Below are 21,108 nucleotides of genomic sequence, written 5' to 3' on the forward strand. Positions count from 1 at the left end.
ATCCATACGCTCATTAACGCTGCGCTCATACCACCAGTCTATTGGATTATCGCCACCTAAACAGCAAATCATAATCTGTCAGATTGCTGCTGTAACCTGTTTGAAACACTTTAGTTTCCGAGGCCTTTTACAAGCGAACGAACGCTTTCTTCTGTGTGTGAAAATGCAGAGAAGCTTAACAAATGGCTCCATTGACCATCTGTGACTGCTCGCACACTTTTAAAATGAGAAACAAAACAAAATAACAAAAAAGAAATGAGAAATTAGCTTCCAAATTGCAGTGTTTATCATCTTGCCAGTTTGTCAGCTGACAGACTCATAAGTCCATTTCAGGTGATGGTTTTTAACCCTCCTGTTGTCTTCATTTACAGGCACCAAAAAATATTGTTTCATTGTCTGAAAAAAATCCAAAAATTCAGGAAAAAAATTCCCCAAATTTCAGAAAATTTGCAAAACCTTTAGGAAGAAAATTCTAATAATTCCTTAAAAGTTTCCCTTAAAACTTTTATTTTAAAAAAATCCCTCAAATTTGGCAAGAAATTGTTGTAAATATTTTCAAAAAAATTTGTAAAAATCTTTCAAACAAATCCTAAAAATATCTAAAGTGATTACATATATATCAGTAAAACTTGTAATATTTTCTTTAAGAACATTCACACAAAAAAATCAACCAAAATCCAGCGAAATTCGCTGGATTTTGTAAAAAAGATGTATGCATGGCAACAATAAGGTTTATCCCACCCACTGTGATTTGAGTATGTCACAATAATAGCTAGTGTTTGGAGAACTAAACATATGTGGTTGAAGTGTAACTTTGCTAAACCTCCCTTTTGAATGAAAACAAAAAATGTCTGGCACCTGGTGGAAGACAAGCAGTGGAATTATTAGCTCAGTAAGGTAAACTCATAGGTTCTTTACATTATACTAACTTGTGTTAGTATAATGTATCCTGCTCAAACCCAAGTCCAACACTAATAGAATTGGCTTTTAATTCCATCCAATTAAATCACAGTTGATAGGATTAAATACAAACATCGCCCAACTGCTACAGCCTCAGATACTTGCCCTAAGCAGTGTTCTTATTTTATATTTTCATTGGATTCCCCACATGGAATGAAAATATGACTGTATGTCCAACTACAAACTTCATTCAACACCTTTAATTTAAAGCTTGTGTGTTTTCATAAAGCAGAAAGTCTCTATTGTGTGATAAATCTGATTCATCAGGGGGATAGAAACTGTAAGAAGCAGGGGTGAACATCTGTCGCGCTTATGGTGGTAATTAAATTAGGCGTCAACAGCAACAATTCTGTCATGTCTGAATACAGTGTTTGAAATAACGTAGACCTGTGTGAGACAGACAAAAAACAACCAAAACTGCTGAGTCTTCTGTGTGCGAAAAGGGCTTTAGTTAATGTTTGCAGGAATCGCCTGAGCTGAGGTAACACATACACCTGTATGAAAATGTGTCGATAATCATTGTTCTCTTTGGCTTCACTGGACGTCATTATTGTCAGAACCCCGTCTACAACTAAAGTGTTCAAAGATGGCAAATATCACCAGTAAAAAGTCACCAGCACCTCAGAAAACACCAAGGCCTTGGAAAGCTCATTTTCGTCAACCCCCAACTTCACTAATGCAAGGGCGGAGAACTTTTTTAAGGCGGCACAGCGGCAGGATTTTGCCTGACAGCGGAATAATTCGTCAGTGGTCGCCGTTGTGTGAAGGTTAAAGCTGACTTGAGCTATGTTGGAGTGCTGTTTGTTTGACTGGACTCTGGTGGTGGAAAGAGTGATGGAGGACGAAAGGGAAGACAGCAGAGGGGGAGGTGTGGACTCACCTGATCGATTGTTAGGCGAGGTTCGTACGGGAGAGATGGACGGAGTGCGAGAGGAAGAATAAGGTCGCTGTCTGTCTCTCTCTATCGTGGAGGAGGAGCTGACAAAATGGTATTGAGAATAACCGTCCTGAGGGAGACGAGGAGGAGAAAAGATGAGAAATACTTGCCTTGTAATGGCATTATCTGTAATTACTCAGTTTCCAGGGTTTATACACCCCGAGAATACAATTTTTACCTTTTTGTAGAGGCTGCGTAGGTCTCTGTATTGCCACATGCTGTTCAGGACTTGAGACGCTGCTTTCACCACTTTAGGACTATGTCTAGGAATTCAGCAGAGAGGAAGAAACACACAGTGTAAAGCTTGACTGTCATTTGCTTTGCTTTATGCATGTAGACGCTCTGAAAACATCACTGAGCAGAATAAGAAGAATCAGACACAAAGCGGAGACGATAAACCAGCATGTAAAGCTTCCAAAGACAACCGGAGACGCACAATGGAAATGTCATCTCTATCTGCTCAAACGTGCCTCTTAAATTGTTCTGAGACCAAACTGCATAATTGTTTTTCTGATTGATTGATTGGCCAATATTTCAATCTGCTTCCTCCAGGGTTTGACTCAGCTGACTAATGGCTGGGGCTTTAATTGGCTCATATGGCCTTATCAGTGCCAAGGAAAATAACTTTATTTCTTCAAGACATTTTTGGTAAATGTTATTGTTTTTTATTGGTGACAGCGGACCGAGGCCTTTGCAGTGATGCAAAGCAGAGGACCTGTGAAAAATGTTTCTTGAAGAACAAGAAAAATGAGAATTTATAACCAGAGTTTCTCTACAAACAAATCTAATGACAAACTGATGACTAATTAATCTCAGCCTATAATTATTCATAGAGAAAATGAATGCAGCTTTGAAAAATAGAAGTAAAATCCGAAGCTGGCATCTTCAATATTGTTCTACAAAGGCAAAACACAGAAACTACTTAAAAAATGAAAAATGAAGATCTGATCTCGACATCTGTTTTAGTAATTTCAGTGAAAACACTTTTTAAATTTGCAGAAAAAACAGAGCTACTTAACTCCTCAACACTTTTCTTGCGTTTTCTTGTGTCTGAAAAGTGTTTCTGAAAAACACAGTTTGGAGGCATTTTATTTGTTGAAATCTTACAAACAGTTTTTCCTGCATAGTGGCTCAACAATAAGAAAATAATGTCTCCAAAGACAACACTAAATGTACTACAGGTAATATACATACTGTGATTACAAAGTAAATGTCTGCTTTTGAGATACCCATTTTCCATTGAATATGGTTCACTTTTGACCCATGTTGTGCATCAAAGGGTTAACCCAGTGATGGTTAGAGGGTTAGAATGAGCTGGAGACAGAGTCAAGACTAGATTTAGCTAAAGATACGAAAAGATACGATATGATAAACTGTACTGATACTTAACCCAGGAAATTCACAAAATAACTGTGCTTTCACCTGGTCAAGATAACTAAATCTACTTTTTTCTCTAGTTATGTGTAAATAAAGAGTATGTCTGTACTTCAGGTAGTTATTCCACATCATTAAATAAGGCAGTAGCTAAGTCTGATCACAAAATCACAGCAAAGGTGCTTCTAAAGTCAACAAACTTGGAAGATGTCAGTAATTCTTCCTCCACACATTCTTCTTCTTCTTCTTAGGTGTCTTGCGTAATCGTGTTGACGACCATGCCTTTCCACTTTTCTCTGTCATACGTTGCATGTAGTAAAGTGTTGGCATTCGATGTATTTGTCCAATCTTTGATGTTGTCAACATATGCCATTCTCTTGCATCTTTTTGCTTTCTTCCCTTCTATTTTCCCTGTTATTGCAAGATTCTCCATACTATTCCTCCTCATCAGATGTCCTAGGAAATAAATTTTTCTTGATTTGATGGTTGCCAGCATTGTTCTTTTCGCATTTGCTCTCATAAGCACCTCTTCATTGGTTCCTCTTTCTACCCACAACATCTTTGGCATTCTTCGTAGGAAGCACACTTCTGTTGCCTGGAGTCTCTTCTGCATATTGTTTGATGTTGTCCACGTTTCACATCCGTATAGCATGATTGACCAGATGTAGCATCTGAGGATTCTTAGTATTGTTGGCATACTGATGTGTGTATTCATGAAGATGGTCTTCTTCTGTTAAAATCATCTTTGGCAATGGCAATACGTCTCTTGATCTCCTGGTCTGATCTGCCATCTTATGCTAGTTTGCTGCTGAGGTAGTTGAAATTCTGTTTGATATTGTCGCCTTTTGTTGTGCCACATATATGAAATAAATTCAAAATTAATGTATTGTATTGGTTTCACTGTAAACTCCACAAAAACATGGATCCATTTAATTACTCCAAGCACAGTAAGATGTGTTAATTTGCGGCCTTGTGTTTTCACTCCATCTCTACAGTCAACAACCCTGATGTTAAAAAATGGAGGTGTGCAGGTAAACAGTCTGTGCAGAGAGCGCACTGGGAGCTAACTTCAGTTTGGATCTTATTTTCTGTTGACTGCTCTGACTGGTGACTCACAGCTCTAAAACAAGCACACAGCATCTCTAAACCTTCACTCCCTGCCTCACCCCCGTGTCTCACCCACTGCATCCATATTCTAGTGTTTTTCTTTTCCAGCCCGCCGGACTGATGAATTTGTCTACATCCCCCCTCTTGACCTGCTTAAACAATCAGCCTCTTTATCTTCATGCTTATACGCACCCCACTCCACCTGTTTGTTCTGTGCTTTGCTAATGAACAAATAACCGCCTGTATCCGAACAGCAGGCTGCCTGATTAGCACTGATATGCAGAGGTGGACGTTCCACAATCAACATTTGGAGGTGTGCGTATTTAAATGCACATTAGTTCCAGTCCAGCTGTGCGTTCTGTGATGTGATATTGAGGTGCAGAGGTGCTGCGTGATTCGTTATCTTTCACAGCGAAGAGTTCTGCATTCGTTTAACGAGTTTAAATTTCAAGTGACCAAATCCTGTTTATGATTCTGGACCATTTCTTAGTTTTGTTTTTGATTACAACGCACCTGTGCTTCCTACCTCGTGTTCTCATGGGTATCGTAGTCACATTTCACATATCGATTGTCCAGTGTCACTACAGAACATTTTCTATTGCTGTTTAAATGCAATTTTTGGAGCTTTTCTTAAAGTAAAAAAGTGCTGACGCTTGCTTACAACACTGCCCCATGATGTTGGGCTTTATTATCCCCAAAGGGTGAATTGTTGCGCAGCCAGCAGTAAATAAAATCATCTTCAACAAACAATTTGAACAAAGAAACACGAAATTGCATCATGTTATTCAAAAGGCCAGCAGTACGAGGGACAAACAGGCTCTTAAATCTATTGGTCCTGCATCTTGGCAGATTATATCTGCGACCAGATGGGAGCAATCTGAACTCAGTGAACAGGAGGTGACGAGGGGTCAGCGAGGATTGACTGGGGCTTCTCTGTGGCTCTGACTTTGTGCAGATGGAAGAGGTCATTTAGATTTGTGCCTGCAGTTTGGCTGCACGTTCTAACACTTACTTCTCACCTCTTCCTGCTTTTCAAGGTAAGTTGTCCAACCCAGCAAATGAAAGAGAAGGACAGAATCGTCTCGACAAGACGAGAATAAAAGAATAAAACACTGAAGTGGTGTCGAGATTAACACATCTGAGCTTCAGATAATAACACAAGCAGTGATGAACCTTTGCAGAAATTACTTTAGTATTTGGTTTAACTATTGTCCCCAGATAATTGTACTGTTAAACAACCTGGCCATGAATCATAGCAGGAAGTAAGGATCGACTAATATGTTTTTTTAGGGCCGAAACCGATGCTGATTATTGGTATTATGTCTTGTTTTCCATTTTGAACTGTAAATCTGTTTTTTTAAATGTGCTATATAAATACAGTTGATTTGACTTGAAGTAGCACACATAGATAGATAGATAGATAGATAGATAGACAGACAGACAGACAGACAGACAGACAGACAGACAGACAGACAGACAGACAGGTAGATAGATGCTTTACTAATCCGGAGGGAAATTCATTTAATTTATCAGTAATCGGTCAATAAAAATACAGATACCGACAATTGAGAGAATGCCAAATATCTGCCACGATAATCAACCAATCGATCTATCCTTAGAAGCAAAAATGAGTGGAGTCTTCCTAATGAAGTCATTTATTTTGTCCAAGAAGGATTGTTTGGATCAATCAGTAAATTTGTGCACCACTGGAGCATGGCTACCTTCATCTTTACTGAGCAGAGAAAACATGACGGAATCCTTCATGAGCTCCATGATTTTTTTGCCCTCATAACGACACTGACATTGACATTTATTTTTAAGACAGATAAAAGTGGTAAAAAGACACACCTCTCTGGAGAACCAGTGGAAGATAAAAGGGAACCAGAAAAAAAAGCTTCTGACTTTCACCTTTTGAGAAACTTTCAACCTGCGTCTACCTCCTCACCCTCATCTTTGTTTACCCCCCTTCCCCGACCTGACAACATCTCCCCATTCGGCTTACTTGTCTCCCTTGCTGCGGGCGATGCCGATGAGCTTCTCGATGCCGCCGGCGTCCCTCAGGGCTTTGGTGTTCTCCATGTTCTTGGTGATGACCTCGTGCAGCGCGCAGCAGATAGCCGTGATGGTGTCGTCCGACATGGTCTTCCCCACCAGCCCGCTGCTGTTGGCGCCTCCCCCGCCACCACTGCTGTTGTTGTTGTTGCTGCCTCCGGGCAAACGGTGCACCAGGTCCCTCATGGCGTATTTACCTGTGGGCATCGTGGGTGAGAGTGATGGGGAATGTGGAGGTGGGGTGGAAAAATGTAGATGGCGTGTGGAAAGGAGAAAAAAACAATTTGAGCGTTTGTTGTGATAATTAGACTGTATTTTGAGGTAGGTACAACTTTACATGCTTCTGGATACAACTTAAAAGTCGTTTTTTTTTTTTACAGACCAGCTTTGTCATGTCATGCAACCATACCTGCCAATTCACATGCTATTTCTTTGCTAAGTGTTTCTTGCCCTTAATTTGCTCCTGGATCCAAGGTTCCTGGTTTGGGAACTCAGATGTGTTAAGAGGGTCTGGGGTGTCTGGAGGTATAGATCAGTTTGTGTGGTTGCCAATTTATTAAAATGGGGAATATCTTTGTAGAAATGTGTTTATATTGACTTGTACGTTGGTGTGTGGAAATTTAAATGCACTAAGTTCTTTAGGTCTCCCTCAACTCAGATAATTTGTGACCTTCTACTGGATTCCAGTCATATGGAAACTTGAAACTTCCAGTGCACATTTACTGAGAATAGACTTTAAAATGATTAATAGTTGGAGACACAATGTAATCAGAAGTTAAACTTTTCAGATAAATTGTTTAAAAATATTCACAGATTCTGCATATTTAATCTCTGGAACAGAATAGTTTCAGAAAAACAAGAAGGAACTTTTGGCTTTAACTAAGTAAAACCATATCATACACTGCTTATTATTTGAAGCTGGACATCTTTACATAGGGATCTTTCAAATTCCAGATAAATTGCAGCAGAATGTGGCAAAGAAAGTTCTTATTAATGAATATTTTCTACCAACTTCACTAATTAGTAGAAAAGTTAGCAGTATGTGCTTCTAAAGTTGAAATATATGTTTCATAGGATTTAGACACTTTGTATCACACATTTGACTTTACTATGATCCTGGTTGACACCAAGACATAGATGTTGAAACAGCTGTAAGCTTGACAAAAAAAAAACTCACACATATTTCAATTCCAAATACCTAAATACCCACATCTATTTTTATCCCTTTAAATTTACATATTTATCATACTGGCTAATTGATTTTGATGAGGACTATAAAGCTTGTGGCCCAATGGGCCAAATTTACTGCCTTTGGCGCACATCAAAGCCAACTTTTGATGCAACATTTGTTCTTTTTTATAATTAATCTCACCAAGGAGAGATTTAATAAGATCTAAATTTATAAAATATTATTTTCCCACAGAAAAAAAAAAGGCCTTTGAAAGCTAAAGCTGACTACTTGGGAGGTAGAAATACGCCCTGGCTGGGTGGCTGGCAGACACTGATGGAGACATGGCCACGTGATCTCACACTCTGACTACATTTCCCATGACACCTCAATGCTGCTGTCAGGAAATCTTGTCTGGTCTGCCCTCTGCCCCTCATTCTGATTGGGTCATTGCCCCGGAGAGCCGGTGGAGGCGCATCATGACTCACTGATAGGTTGCATCCACCATACATGTGTTTTATGTGGTGAAAATCCTGCTGGTGTTAATAATAACACAATAGAAGAAAGTATAAAATATAAGAATAACACTCTGTTGTTAGAGGCGTGTTGTTAGTGTGATTGCAGCATAACTGCCCACTTGTTTGACTGTAACTGTTGGATGACCGTGCTGCGAGACACGGATACATTTGAGAGCAATGCACAGTAACATCCGAAGAATCAAAACTATATACTGTGTTTTTTTTTTCTAATTACTTTTGCTGCTTTAGCAAGAGAAAAAACACCATCATCTTCACATAACCAAAGTAATTCCCATATAAACTGGCTTATTCCACTGAGTCATCAAACAGAGCTGAACCATATAAACAGCTTATTTTGGTTATTGCTGAACATTTGCAGTATCTACAAAATTCACTTTGAATGTATTTTTATTGGAAGGGGATATTGAGATTTGAGAGCATGACACCGATGTGCTGCACAGAGAGATGATTCACTGGAAATCTTTATTAATTTATTTACGTATTTATTTTGTCTCTTTTTGACTGTAATAAATTGAACAATTTACTCATATTTTACAGATTTTTTTTTTTACTGTTTTTTAAGTTCTAGAAAATAATATTGGTGAAATATTGGTGAAATCAATATTTCACCAATATTTTGGTGAAATATTGATTTCACCAAAATCATTATCAAGTATACCCCTAAAAAACAGGCCAAAGCTATATATGATGTCCAATTGAATAATCTGTATTTTTACAATAAAGAAAAAAAACTATTTTTTTACAACATTTCACAAAAAAATTATTTTACATATTTTATGCATATTAAGGACTGGAAAAAATCAACTTTTTTTTTTTCAAAACAGGCCAAAACTACATATGATGTTTATTTGAATAATTTGCATTTTTACAACGTTTCACAAAAAAAATTATTTTCTCTTTTTTTAACTCTTATTTTAAAAAATTCCCTGTTTTGTTAAATTACAGATAATAACTATATAGTATTAATTTACATGTTGTGATTATTTTGACTATTTTTATAGTTTTTGAATGCTATAGTATTTTACAGTTTTTTGTGTATTTTTTTTGGCACCCATACTGGCAGATTGACTTGAATTTTTTTTTTTTCTTTTAGCTATTATTAATTTTGATTTTTATATGCTTTTACACACAAACACTAATAATTCACATTACGACAATTATACGAATACTAAATGTAAAGATCTCAGTAAAGCATTGTTGGGCTAAGACTCTCAGTGTGTGCTGCTGACAGCTCAGGAGACTCAACTACACAATAAAATGTGTCTCGAACACAATTTCATCATGTTAACACAACACAGCTGAGGGCAGGACAATATGTCCTATCAAAATATAATTGCATTGCCCCTTGGCAGCATGATAATAAAAAAAAAAACAAAAAAAAAACTTGACATTCCAGCCTACATATGCTGCACACATGGATGCACAGAGTAAAACATCACAGTTTAGCTCAAAGCCTCAAGCATCAGACAGTAAGTGGAAGGAGGCATGTTGTTGTTGCTATGGGGACCAGCGGAAAAGCAGAGTTTATTACAGACATCACTCGATCTCCAGAGGAAAATTTAGCGTCAAACGATCAGTCAGAGTGACACTTTAGTCTGCTTAAAGAAACAAACGACCTCCATATCCATGCGTATCCATATGCATAAATACACACAAATGTAATTATAAAGGCATTTAACTTCCTCTTTTTAAAATTACAGCCAGATTCACAGACACACCAACATGGCTACCAGCAATAATCCTCTACACAAGTGACATTTAAACAGCTCAGTTGTCAGTCTGTCTCAAACAGTTAGACGTCTACTCGAGTAAGTATCATACTATGTATTATAGCGACTGAGTAATTCTGCAAGTAGGTCAAGATAGCTGCTCTTGTTTTCAGTGCAATTATCTCTAATTAAGGCAGAATTAAGTGCATTACTCCACTAGTGTCAAAAAAATGACACTCAAAGAAACAGTGTTGATCTGCTTTGAAAATGATATTCTTCCCCACTGGCAGGCTGCTTTGTTTTTCCTTTTCATTTGTGTATTTAAATATTGTGTTGTAAAGGTGTCAGCCCCTTCCACACCGTGGGTTCATATGAGTGAACTACTCACCAATGAGCTCCTTGTTCCTGATGTCCAGAGCCATGTTTCTGAGGGCAGTAGCCACGGCACAAACCACCCGGTCGTTGTCTATCCTCAGCAGCTCCACCAGGATGGGGAGACCCTTCTCTTTACGCACTGCAGCCCGGATATAGACGGACCACTGGGAAGGAGAGGTGGACAGAGATTCGTTACCATATATTTGTTGCTATATTCTGATTCATTCTCTTAAGAGGCCCAAAATCTCAGTGGTTTTCAATTGAAGTCCTTTTTTTAAAGCTCAGGTAACAAAGGTTGCACAGTCTGATCTCTAAGTTCAGATTAGGGCTGCAACTAACGATTATTTTAATAATCAATTAATCGGCCGATTATTTTTTCGATTAATCGATGAATCGGATAAAAAAAACAACACATTTTTAATTTCTGCTGCTTTATTCAGAAAGAGAAGATTTGGACTGACAGAGCAAATAAGATCATTGTAGCGAAGCCTTCGTCTTCAACCGTCGACACAGGCCTCATGTCAGTGACCATCATGTTGACGATGCTCTCAGTCAGGACAGATGCTTGCTGTGGTGGACATGATGTTTTGCTCATCATGAAGCCTGTCATTGTTTGCTGTTCATGAAATGATAAAGATAGTATGAGTATGTATTACAGCACAATTTACAACAACTCAGTAATTATCTTGTTTTATTTGCAGTATTAGGCTAAGGCATGTAAGTAGTCCAAAGAGCAAAACACAAAGTACGCATGCACACACACACACACACACACACACACACACACACACACGTATAGATAGATAGATAGATAGATAGATAGATAGATAGATAGATAGATAGATAGATAGATAGATAGATAGAACAAGCACCATAAAAAAATACTAAATAAGTTACTTTAACTCCGGTCTAAATGCAGTTCATCCTGCCTCACTCCAACACAGACCAGTGTCTTCACTCAGACTTTGTGAGAAAATTAAAACTTGAGGCTTAATCTTTAAATTACTATCACCATTGTGGGCAAGTTACATTTATTTATAAAGCATATTCAAACCCTGCTTAAGCTGATTAAAGTGAAATAAAAAGTTTCACACGCGCGCGCGCGCACACACACACGTGTCCTGTCACTGTCATTAATCAGCTAACAAACAAACGCTAGCATCAGGAGAGCTACCAGAGAGACTAACGTTACGTTTCCTCACTGTAAAACAGAACAAACGTAGGATAATGTAGTGACTTACCTGCTGTTGAGCTCCTTCATCCTCATCGGAGACTCCAACGTGTTTCCGTTTCAGGTGCTGCATCATCATCGTGGTGCTCCCGTACATCATATCACTTTTGTAAAGCTTGCATGTTACGCGTGTTTTTTGTTTTGTGAAGCGTGAAATGCTGCCACACTTTTGAGGATTTCGGTCTGACTGTTTTCTCCGTGTCGGTCATGTTTGGTTGAAATTACTCTGAATTTACTTTCGCTTTGCCGCCACCTCGCTCTGTTCAACTCGCTCTACAGGTGGAGTTATTTAAAAAAAAAAAAAAAAAACTTTATTTCAGTCAGCCAGCATTGACAAAGCTCTGCAGGTGAAGTAGACGCTCCGCGGCATGGCGAGTGACGCACGAATCGCGCGACACAACGAATCGATAATGAAATTCATTGCAAACGCTTTTAATAATCGATTATTATCGATTTTATCAATTCGTTGTTGCAGCCCTAGTTCAGATGCTTTTATTCTTTTTCAAATTTCTTCAAGATTTGATTCCTTTAACGCATTTTAATCTGGTTTCAATGAGGGAAAAATTCCTAGGCTTAAATTAATCTTTTTCTTTTAACTCCTTCACTAGAAATAATGATTTCGCTCCAGCTCTTGCTGGATTTCACTGGTCGATAGTTAGTCTTAGAATTGACTTTAAGATTTTGTTGATTGTTTTTAAAGCATTACACTGAAAATCACAAACTTGCATTTGTGTTCTTTTAACTCCTTCTGACCCTGGGTGTTATTTGAGATTCAAACTGGCAAAATCAGTGTTGTCCTTACTGGGAACTTTCTCCTATGATCAGGCCTTCTCTGAATTGTTTTTATTGCGGTTGTTTTACTCCGTTTTTCATCTATTCCACTATGTTGGTCCACTTGATTTGTTATTTTTTCAACTCTTTAAATTTTCTTCAGTTAAACATGCACAAAACTGACGTAGTTGTCTTTGGACCAAAAGAGGAATGATTAAATGTCAGCAAACAGGTCCAGTCATTAGAATTAAAAGACACAGATCAGGCCAGAAATCTGAGAGTAGTTGTAGACCTTTCAAAACCACATTAAAAACCATTACTAAGTCAGCTTACTATCACCTGAGGAATATTTCCAGGATTAAAGGACTTATGTCTCAGCAGGATTACTGTACCAGTGTCTTTACAGGTCTGACTAAAAGTCCGTAAAACAACTGCAGCTGATCCAGAACGCTGCTGGTAAAGTCCTCACCAAGACTAAAAACGTCCATCACATCACTCCAGTTTTGAGGTCTTTGCACTGGCTTCCGGTCTCTCAGAGGATAGACTTTAAAATATTTCTGTTAGCTTAAAAAACTCTGAATGGTTTAGGACCTAAGTCTATCAGTGACCTCCTTTTACCATATGAACCATCCAGATCGCTGAGGTCCTCTGGTGCAGGTCTGCTCTCGGTCCCCAGAGTCAGAACCAAAAATGGAGAAGCACCTTTCAGTTTCTATGCTTCACACATCTGAAACAAACTCCCAGAAAACTGCAGGTCTGTTGAAACTCTCAGCTCCTTTAAATAAGGTTAAAAACTTGTTTATTTACTGTTGCCTTAGATTGACCGTCTTAATACCAGCACATCACTGTAACTTTTAAAGTGACTTTATTTTATCGCTTTTAAGTTTTAATTTCTTTGTTTTTACAATCATAACATTTCATATTGATTTTATTGCTTAAATTATGTTTGATTTCTATGATTTTAATGCATGCTTTTAATGTCTACCCTGTAAATCTTCTTTGTTATTTAAAGCACTATGAGTTGCTTTGTACACGAATTGCACCATATAAATAAACTTGCCTGGCCTTGCCTTTACGCTGTATATAAAAATATATATATATATATCTTTTGGTGTTTTGTTCATTTTAGACCTTGTATTTTGATGTCTGCTTTGTGCAACACATTGACACTTTGTTTTAGAAAGGTGCTGTGTAAATATAGTTATTATTAATACTATGATAATAATAATAATAATAATAATAATAATAATAATAATAATAATAATAATAATAATAATAATAATAATAATAATAATAATAATAATAATAATAATAACAATGCAGTTATTTGTCATGATATTTTTTGCAAATCTAGAAATTTACATAATCTGATCTGTCAGTAGTAGTGGAAGAAAAATCAGCAAATCATTAGGATTTCCTCTGGAAACCATGAACATCTTGACATGTCAGTCTAACTAATGGTTAAAGAAACAAAGCAGTGAACATACTGACCACTGTCATCATTAAAACTACTTCTGGATGCATTAGTTTGACAGATATTGAGCATAAAAGTTCATTCTTGAACTTGAACTTCTCGCACAAGGTCCACATTCGTACCATTTTTCTCCAATATTTGCTTTTTCTTTAGGTCAAAAATGTCAAAGAAGTCAAGAAATGTGACTCAGATAATCTTAGCAGGTGGACCTTATAAGGATTCTTTTAGTCACATTACCAGCATTTCTAAGTTGAGTTAAAAATAAATGTAAAAAATACGAATTTTATATTAAAAAGCAGCCGTTATTGTCTTTAGATAGTAATGTCATTTTTCAGGAAGATGTGCACCAAACTGTTACACTTGCGCATGAGGAGACTGTAAAGGTCCAGGAGGTGAGGTTTGCTTTTCTTCAGCATGAAATGAGGAGAATATCTGGGGCGGTGAGGCTTGTTATTTTGCATAATGCTGAGATTTATTATCACTTTCAGAGCACTTTCTGGCACCTACTGGAATTTCAACCCCCTCTCGCAGATGCCCTTTAGTATCACAGTGACACAGCCACTGCACTGAGCTCTAACCTTCCAGCTGCCAGCAGCCAGGTTCTGCAGAGCCCCAGCTGCTCCCTCCAGGGTGTCTGGGTTGGAGCACTCAGACAGCAGGGTGAGGTAGGGCTTGACGATGGTGGGGTGCCATAACATCTGGATGCCTTTCGGGGGCTCCGCCAAGTCTGGAAATGGGCCGACGCCGTCCCACTGCGGAAGATGAGATATAATTCAGAAAAGAAGAGCATTTTGAATTCTGTGTGAGGCGAGACTCGACAGTGGTGGAGCGCCAGATCGGTCCCCGCAGGCAAAAACGGGAAAGGATAGAGAGAAGATTTACTATTCATAAGCAGCGCATAAATAAGGTGGCATTCATCTGTTTGACCATTTTGTTTTTCTCTCGCCTCTGTAATTGAAACTTGACATTTATTCTCACACACACACACGCATGGACACGTACTGTACATCAATGAGTGTGACAGTGTTGACTCTTGTGTGCAGGAGACGACACTGCAATAAACTTCACCAACTAACAATAGCTTATATAGTCTAAATTTTGTATTTTTTATATACACTTAACTAACTTTTGCAGATACACAGAACCCTGCAGAACTAGCTGACATAACGATTATCTGTGTTACAGATGAGTCTGATCAAGCCTAAATTAAGTTTTTGAAGTTTTAGTTTTAAAGCCACAGCTGGCTGTTTTATTTAGCATCACTGGGCAAAACTTCACACTTACTTTTCAGCATATTGTTACTTGATCTGAGAGTAAACCAGACTTCTGTACCTCCTCACCACTCAGATTTCAGGCTTTAGGAACTTTAGACCACGACAGCCAATCACTGAGCTTCTAACTGATCAGCTCAAGTTGGATCAGTAGCGGTGAAGTTAGCAGAATGACGTGGCACAAGTGAATGTTGACTTTTGGCTTGAATATCTTTAAAGCATGTGCTTTCAGGTGGCATCTGTCTGGCATTTTTTGTTGCTTTTTTTTTTCAAATCTGCCTACTATAGCTTTAAGTAATGCATAATGGTAAATCACTGATCACTGATTATATTTTATTGAACGATTTTGGTGGATATTTACCATATTGTATTACATAATTATCAATTTAAAACATTTTCTGTAATACAAATGATGTTGTTTGCAAGCATGAGCAACAAAACATTAAGCTAACCTCTGTTTTGCTTGTCCAAGTATGTAAGTCAAGTATATTTTCTTGTCATTACTTATAATACTGTCATTAGGCAACTCCACATATCCTACAGAAAATGGATCATCAATGAGTGAGGATGTTGCCTTTTTGTCTGGGATATACAGCTTTAGCATCAATCTTTAAGCCATGTATCATGTAAGTGCACATTTAAGAACATTTAAGAAAGATTTTTTAACTAGTTCATGATGGTAATGTTAGCTTGATCTGCTAACTAGCTACAGCTGATAAAATCTGCTAGCAGAAAAAGAATCAATTATCACAAGATAGAAATGAGACGGCTGATTTTGATTTTCGCCACTGTCTTATAATTTAATCACCAACAATTTTGAAAATACATTTATTGGTTTGAATCAATTTTTAAGTATAAAAGTCCTAATTTTCTGATTCTAGCATTTTATTTCCTCTTCTGTGACAGTAAACTGATTATCTTTGTGTTGTGGACTAAAAAACATCTCATCTTATACTTTGAGAAACATTTATCAATATTTATCACCATTTTCTGACATTTAAAGACTGAACAAACTAACTGAGAATATCATAAACATATTAACTGACAGTGAAAATAGTTTGTAGCTGCAGCTCTGCTGTTTGTCCTGTACAGTTTGTTTTGTGTGCTGTATATTGTTCATGTATGCGTCATACTTGCCACCATTTTGTAGAAAAAAATATCATCCTCTCTTCCTCCTTCCATGTGTAACGACATAATGTGAGATGACATCTGTTAGGCTGTGTAATATTGCCAACAAACTGCACTGACAAAACAAAAAATGTTGTTTTCCTTTGCTTGTCTGTGTGCTTTTGACTTTATTATTGCACTACTTCTTCTTTCCCCCCCATTTTCTCTCGCTTCCTTTTGTATTTTTTAGACAACTATATGTTCCGTCCACCAATGTACCCTTTCCTCCTGTCCTGTCCTCTCTCTCCTCGTCTCTAATTACCCCACCGTTGATGGAGTTTTGCCCTCTCCAACAAGCTCCCCAATCGCTACTTCATGGTAATCGCCCACAGCTGCACTGGAGTGGAGACAGAGAGCTAGAAAGGAACGAGTGGGGGGTTACACATTATTGTTTGGAGAGGTTATGATTCGTCCCTTTACAATCTGATCTCAGAGTTAGTTTAAAGATCCCTCACCTCCTCGGTTCTGCCTGGATACACAGAAAGTTCGCAGAGGTTTAGCTCAGCAAATAGGAGTTAAGGCCTGGCTCATCGCTACCACTTGAAAAAAAAATCCTCTTTCTCTGCTTTTGCTAGGAATGACAGGGACATAAAAAAAGCAAGCAGGGCTAATGAGCTATTCACCCATCCTAATCCACCGGAAGTGTTGGGTTTTCAACCCTGCAGCTCCACTAGAAGCGGTAAAAGAAGTCTTCCACTCATCCCGAATGTGATGCTGATTGCTTATTAGCATGACAAGAGATTAGAGCCTTCTCCAAGGCAGCCGTTTGGTTTCTGCCAATTCTTCAACTAAAAGAGCTCTCATCTTTTTTTTAGCTAAACGGAGGATGAAACTCTGCCTGATGGCAACAGATGGACAGGCCCAGGAAATCCAGGAAGAGATGCTAAATCAGTTTGGTATTTTTGAGTTTGAGCACAGGTAGGAAGCACGCAGAGTCGAACATGACTTAATCTGTAGGTAAAGCTATAATCTCCTGGTGCTGCTGTGTAATAAGCCTGTAGCATGTGTTGATTACGTTGGAGAGCACATCAAAAAACCCACAGATGACACAACTGCGGTACAATTTCTACAAACACGTAGCGGTGCGTCACGTCGATCGCTGCGTCATTCTGCAGACGTGACCCCAAACAGTGCAGGTGAGAGGTGAATGTCAGCAGCCGACGAGGAAAACAACAGAGGCTCAAACATCATGAATATCAAAGAAACCTGTAGTGTATTCATAAATATTAATTTGAGATGGGAGATAGTGTGAACCAGGGATGAACTTAGCGAATGTTTCTGAACTGAAAACAACAACACAGAGCTCTGAGATACTCAATCCTGCATGTGGAGAAACACAAAAGCTTGTAGCAGGAAACCATGAAAAGACAGAATTATAAGGAGGGTCTTAACATGTATAGATACTTTCTATATTCTGTGATGAATCATGCAGTAGAAGGTGCTCTTTAGGTCTGGTGTGGGCTAATGTCGGGGAATACCAATCGATTGGATCACCAGTATTAAACAAACCATGACAAAATCCTCATACATTATGCCGTTGGTGAATAAATGAAGAGTTTTATGTGCTCGTTAAAATTCTATAATGTTGCTGTGAAATGAAAGGGAACGCAAGAAAGGAGGGGGAGAGGAAGAGATAAAGAAGCAGTGGGAGACGAAGATTTTAAGATAAGTCAAGAGTCGAATGGCAAATTAAAAGCCACCAGGACACCACAGAGCCCAGAGATACTAAAACCTAATCTGTTACAGGCCTTTGATGGAAAAGCCCACTTTGACCCGATAACAGATGTTAATTTTAGCCTCAGATTTAGTCCGTGACATTATCCAGTTTTTATCATTTGTTTTTATTGTTGTAGTTATGGTCTAGTCTGTCTGTTAACATTTTGTCTCTTTTTATCACATATTTTTCTTTTTTTTGCCTTCTAACCATTCTAAGACACTGACTCGCCTCAATCTGAGTTTCGAATTGAGCTTCCATATAATTGTAAAGTGAATTTGAAGTAAACCTTTGACATTAACTGCTTTGTAGCAATTAAATTTGGCTGCATAGTGTTGTCAGAAGGTGGAGGGATAGGCTATGTATGACAAAACAAAATCAGTTGTTTTCCAACTGCTAAAAACAACCTTGAAAAACAAACAAATTCTGACCATCAATGAGAGGAAAAACAAAGAGAAGTTGTTTTGTTTTCAGTGTTCAGTTAACTTTCCTCAAAATAAAGTTGCAGTAAACTGTTAATTTAAGTCGATCTAGTCGAAGTGGCATTAATATTACTTGTTAACTCGATAAACTTATTTTAATTGTGTGTTCCAAATGAATTATTAATTTAAGTTGGTCCAACAATTCTCATTTATTTTCAGTATAACAGTAAACTGGACTACAGTTAATTTGCTGGGAGATTTATTTCCCTGCATCACCAGGTGGGAATCCTGCGTCAAACATCTTCACTCTCTTCCTGTTCCTTCTTCAGGTTTTCAGTCTGCACACGTAAATGGGAGCTTGGTTGCATTCTCACAGAATACAGAAAAACTTTTCTGCGTTGCTTTGTTTGTGCTCACACTTTTGCAGTCCAGTTTTTCTTCACTGCAACACTTAATCCACAGACATTCGCTGGGTGCAGCGAGCTGACAGCATACCAATGCATGTGTGTGATACAGACTGAAAAGTTAGCTACAAGTTGTTTTTATTCCTCCAGACTCACTGTTTTCCCTGCTGTCTCTGTTAGTTTGTAAAGTAGGGTCACTGAGGTTGGGATGCAAAGTTTTCAGTCACGTTGAACAGTTTCAACTTGTCTGTCCTTAGATGAATTTATAATGCCCACATCAAAGCTGCATCCACTTTTCTTTGCTTTTGCCTTTCGCAGCTTGTTTTTATTAGCACCTTAAGCATTGTAGAACACATCAACTTTTTGAGTTTTGGAATAAAGGTCTTGGTCCATGAATATGTCTGAAGGAACTTGGGGGATATTTATGAATAAATAAATGTTTCTGTGCAGGCAAATGGAGCAGAGCAGCCTCCAGCTCCGACCAAACACACTCCATTAGCTGCAAGGACCTTCATCAGAATACTGTGCAGAGATGATAGCAAGAGAGAAATCCACCATTATACTTTTATGCACCATAATGATCTACCATGTTGGTAATTATAGGGATTTGAAGTACTTTTTGAACGCTGTGCCCAAGCGAGAAACTAAGTAAACTTATCGTATTAACCGTGGAAAAGCCTCTTCTGTATTCTCACCTGGTCGTGTCCCTTCTTTTTCTTCTTCTTCTTGCCCCAACATCCAGAGCTCTCTGCGTCCTTCCCGCCGGTGTCGCATAGCAAACCGTCCAACTCCTCCGACCCCCCCTGCTGGCTGTGAGACGTCTCCGCAGCCAGACGGTACGACAAGTTCCTCAGGATGCACACACAGTTCTCTACAGTCTGCAGAAGGAAGAAAGAAAGTAAGGAAAAGCAGATGGCAATCAGAAAACCATACGCGATCATACTGTGGACGCACTCTATACACACACGCACTGACTGCATATACCGTGAATAAACACCGGCACGGTCACACACACACAAATGCAGTGTGTATAATGCAGACAGACACACTAATCCTATTGTTGTGCGTGGCTATGCAGTCAACAGTCACAGACTTTGATCTTGTGAAGGATTTTTGCGGATTAAAAACTTCACATCTACTTGTGAAGAGCGCAACACAGCCGCACACACACTAACACACACTGGCGACGCAGCGAGACACTCACGCCCATCAAACACACAACACACATGGATGCTCAGAGGCACATAAAAGCACAGAAACACTCGCTCGTGATGTTTCTGTGTCACTGGCCATCTGGGTTGAGTAATATATGCTACACTGTAAAAAATGACAAGATTGGAAAGACAAGGACTTGTTTTGGCATATTCACTCATTAACTTTAATCATTCTTTTCTTTAAACGTTATGTTTTTTTGACAGGAGTGCAATATAAACTGCAGTCTGTTTCAAGATATGTTGAATAAGTATTTAGGCACGTATACATTTTACATAGGTAAGAAATTCTGCCTTTAAATATTCTTTAACAATAGCTTGACATTGTACACACACACACACAGCTATCTATCTACCTACCTATCTATCTATCTATCTATCTATCTATCTATCTATCTATCTATCTATCTATCTATCTATCTATCTATCTATCATCCATTCATCCATCTATTTTGAAAACACTGTTTACCAAGCGTTTACATTTTTACAGTGTTCTGTGGTCTCTCAGCTTAAGGCATTACCACTCAAACCACAGGCAAACTAATTAATATGCATATACAGAGTGTACATACAGTCAGTGAGGGAGAAGATTAAACACATTTGCATACAACTCATGCAAATGTATGTGAATTATAAATTAGAAACAAAAATAACCACCTATATTTGAGTTCTTTGACAGTGATGTGAACGTAAACATGGGCACGCACACGGAGGGATGCACGATCTGCCATCACTGTGTGCAGGTGTGTGTTGTTTCACTGGGTGATTGTGTGCATGCTTGTAAAAATCTGCGGGTCTTCCAGTTAGCTGTAGGTTCGTGTGATCTCGTGGTACCTTGCTGTCAATCTCGCTGCTCCCCAGAGCGGTCTGGATGACGTAGAGCAGAGCGTCCGTCAGGCCCTCACACTCCCTCATCCTCCTCCGAGCTTCCTCGCCTGCAGAACTCACGTTTCTGGGAGACACAAACAGAACACGACTTCAGATCATTACGCACACTGAATCAACCAGGAGTTTTTCCACGTCGAGTTTCCCACACATGAGCATGCCGAATATGTGCTGCTGCATGTGTTTGGCAGCCTGTATGACAGAGAGGAGAGAGCCTGGGCGTAATATCCGTTAAATGTCAGACTATTAAAGGTGGCCAGGAGATGCTCGTGCCCTCGGTGTCACAGAGGAAACTGCCAGAACTCCATTTGTTTTCCCAGGCAGGGAGTAATAAATG

General features: G+C 38.6%; 1 protein-coding gene across 1 annotated transcript; it reads right to left on the reverse strand.

Annotated features, from left to right (window-relative positions):
- Positions 1-1,541: 1,541 nt before the first annotated feature.
- On the reverse strand, positions 1,542-20,862 carry LOC111562855 (catenin delta-2-like; the record flags this gene model as incomplete). Its single annotated transcript, XM_055008871.1, has 7 exons — positions 1,542-1,967; positions 2,076-2,160; positions 6,381-6,627; positions 10,235-10,385; positions 14,276-14,449; positions 19,371-19,553; positions 20,721-20,862. Coding segments are annotated over 7 exons (1,393 nt in total), but the record flags the coding sequence as incomplete, so codon positions are not given.
- Between the last annotated feature and the right edge of the window lie 246 nt (positions 20,863-21,108).

Source organism: Amphiprion ocellaris, unplaced genomic scaffold (genome assembly GCF_022539595.1).
Source record: "Amphiprion ocellaris isolate individual 3 ecotype Okinawa unplaced genomic scaffold, ASM2253959v1 Aocel_unscaffolded314, whole genome shotgun sequence".
In the NCBI taxonomy this organism is placed as follows: domain Eukaryota; kingdom Metazoa; phylum Chordata; class Actinopteri; family Pomacentridae; genus Amphiprion; species Amphiprion ocellaris.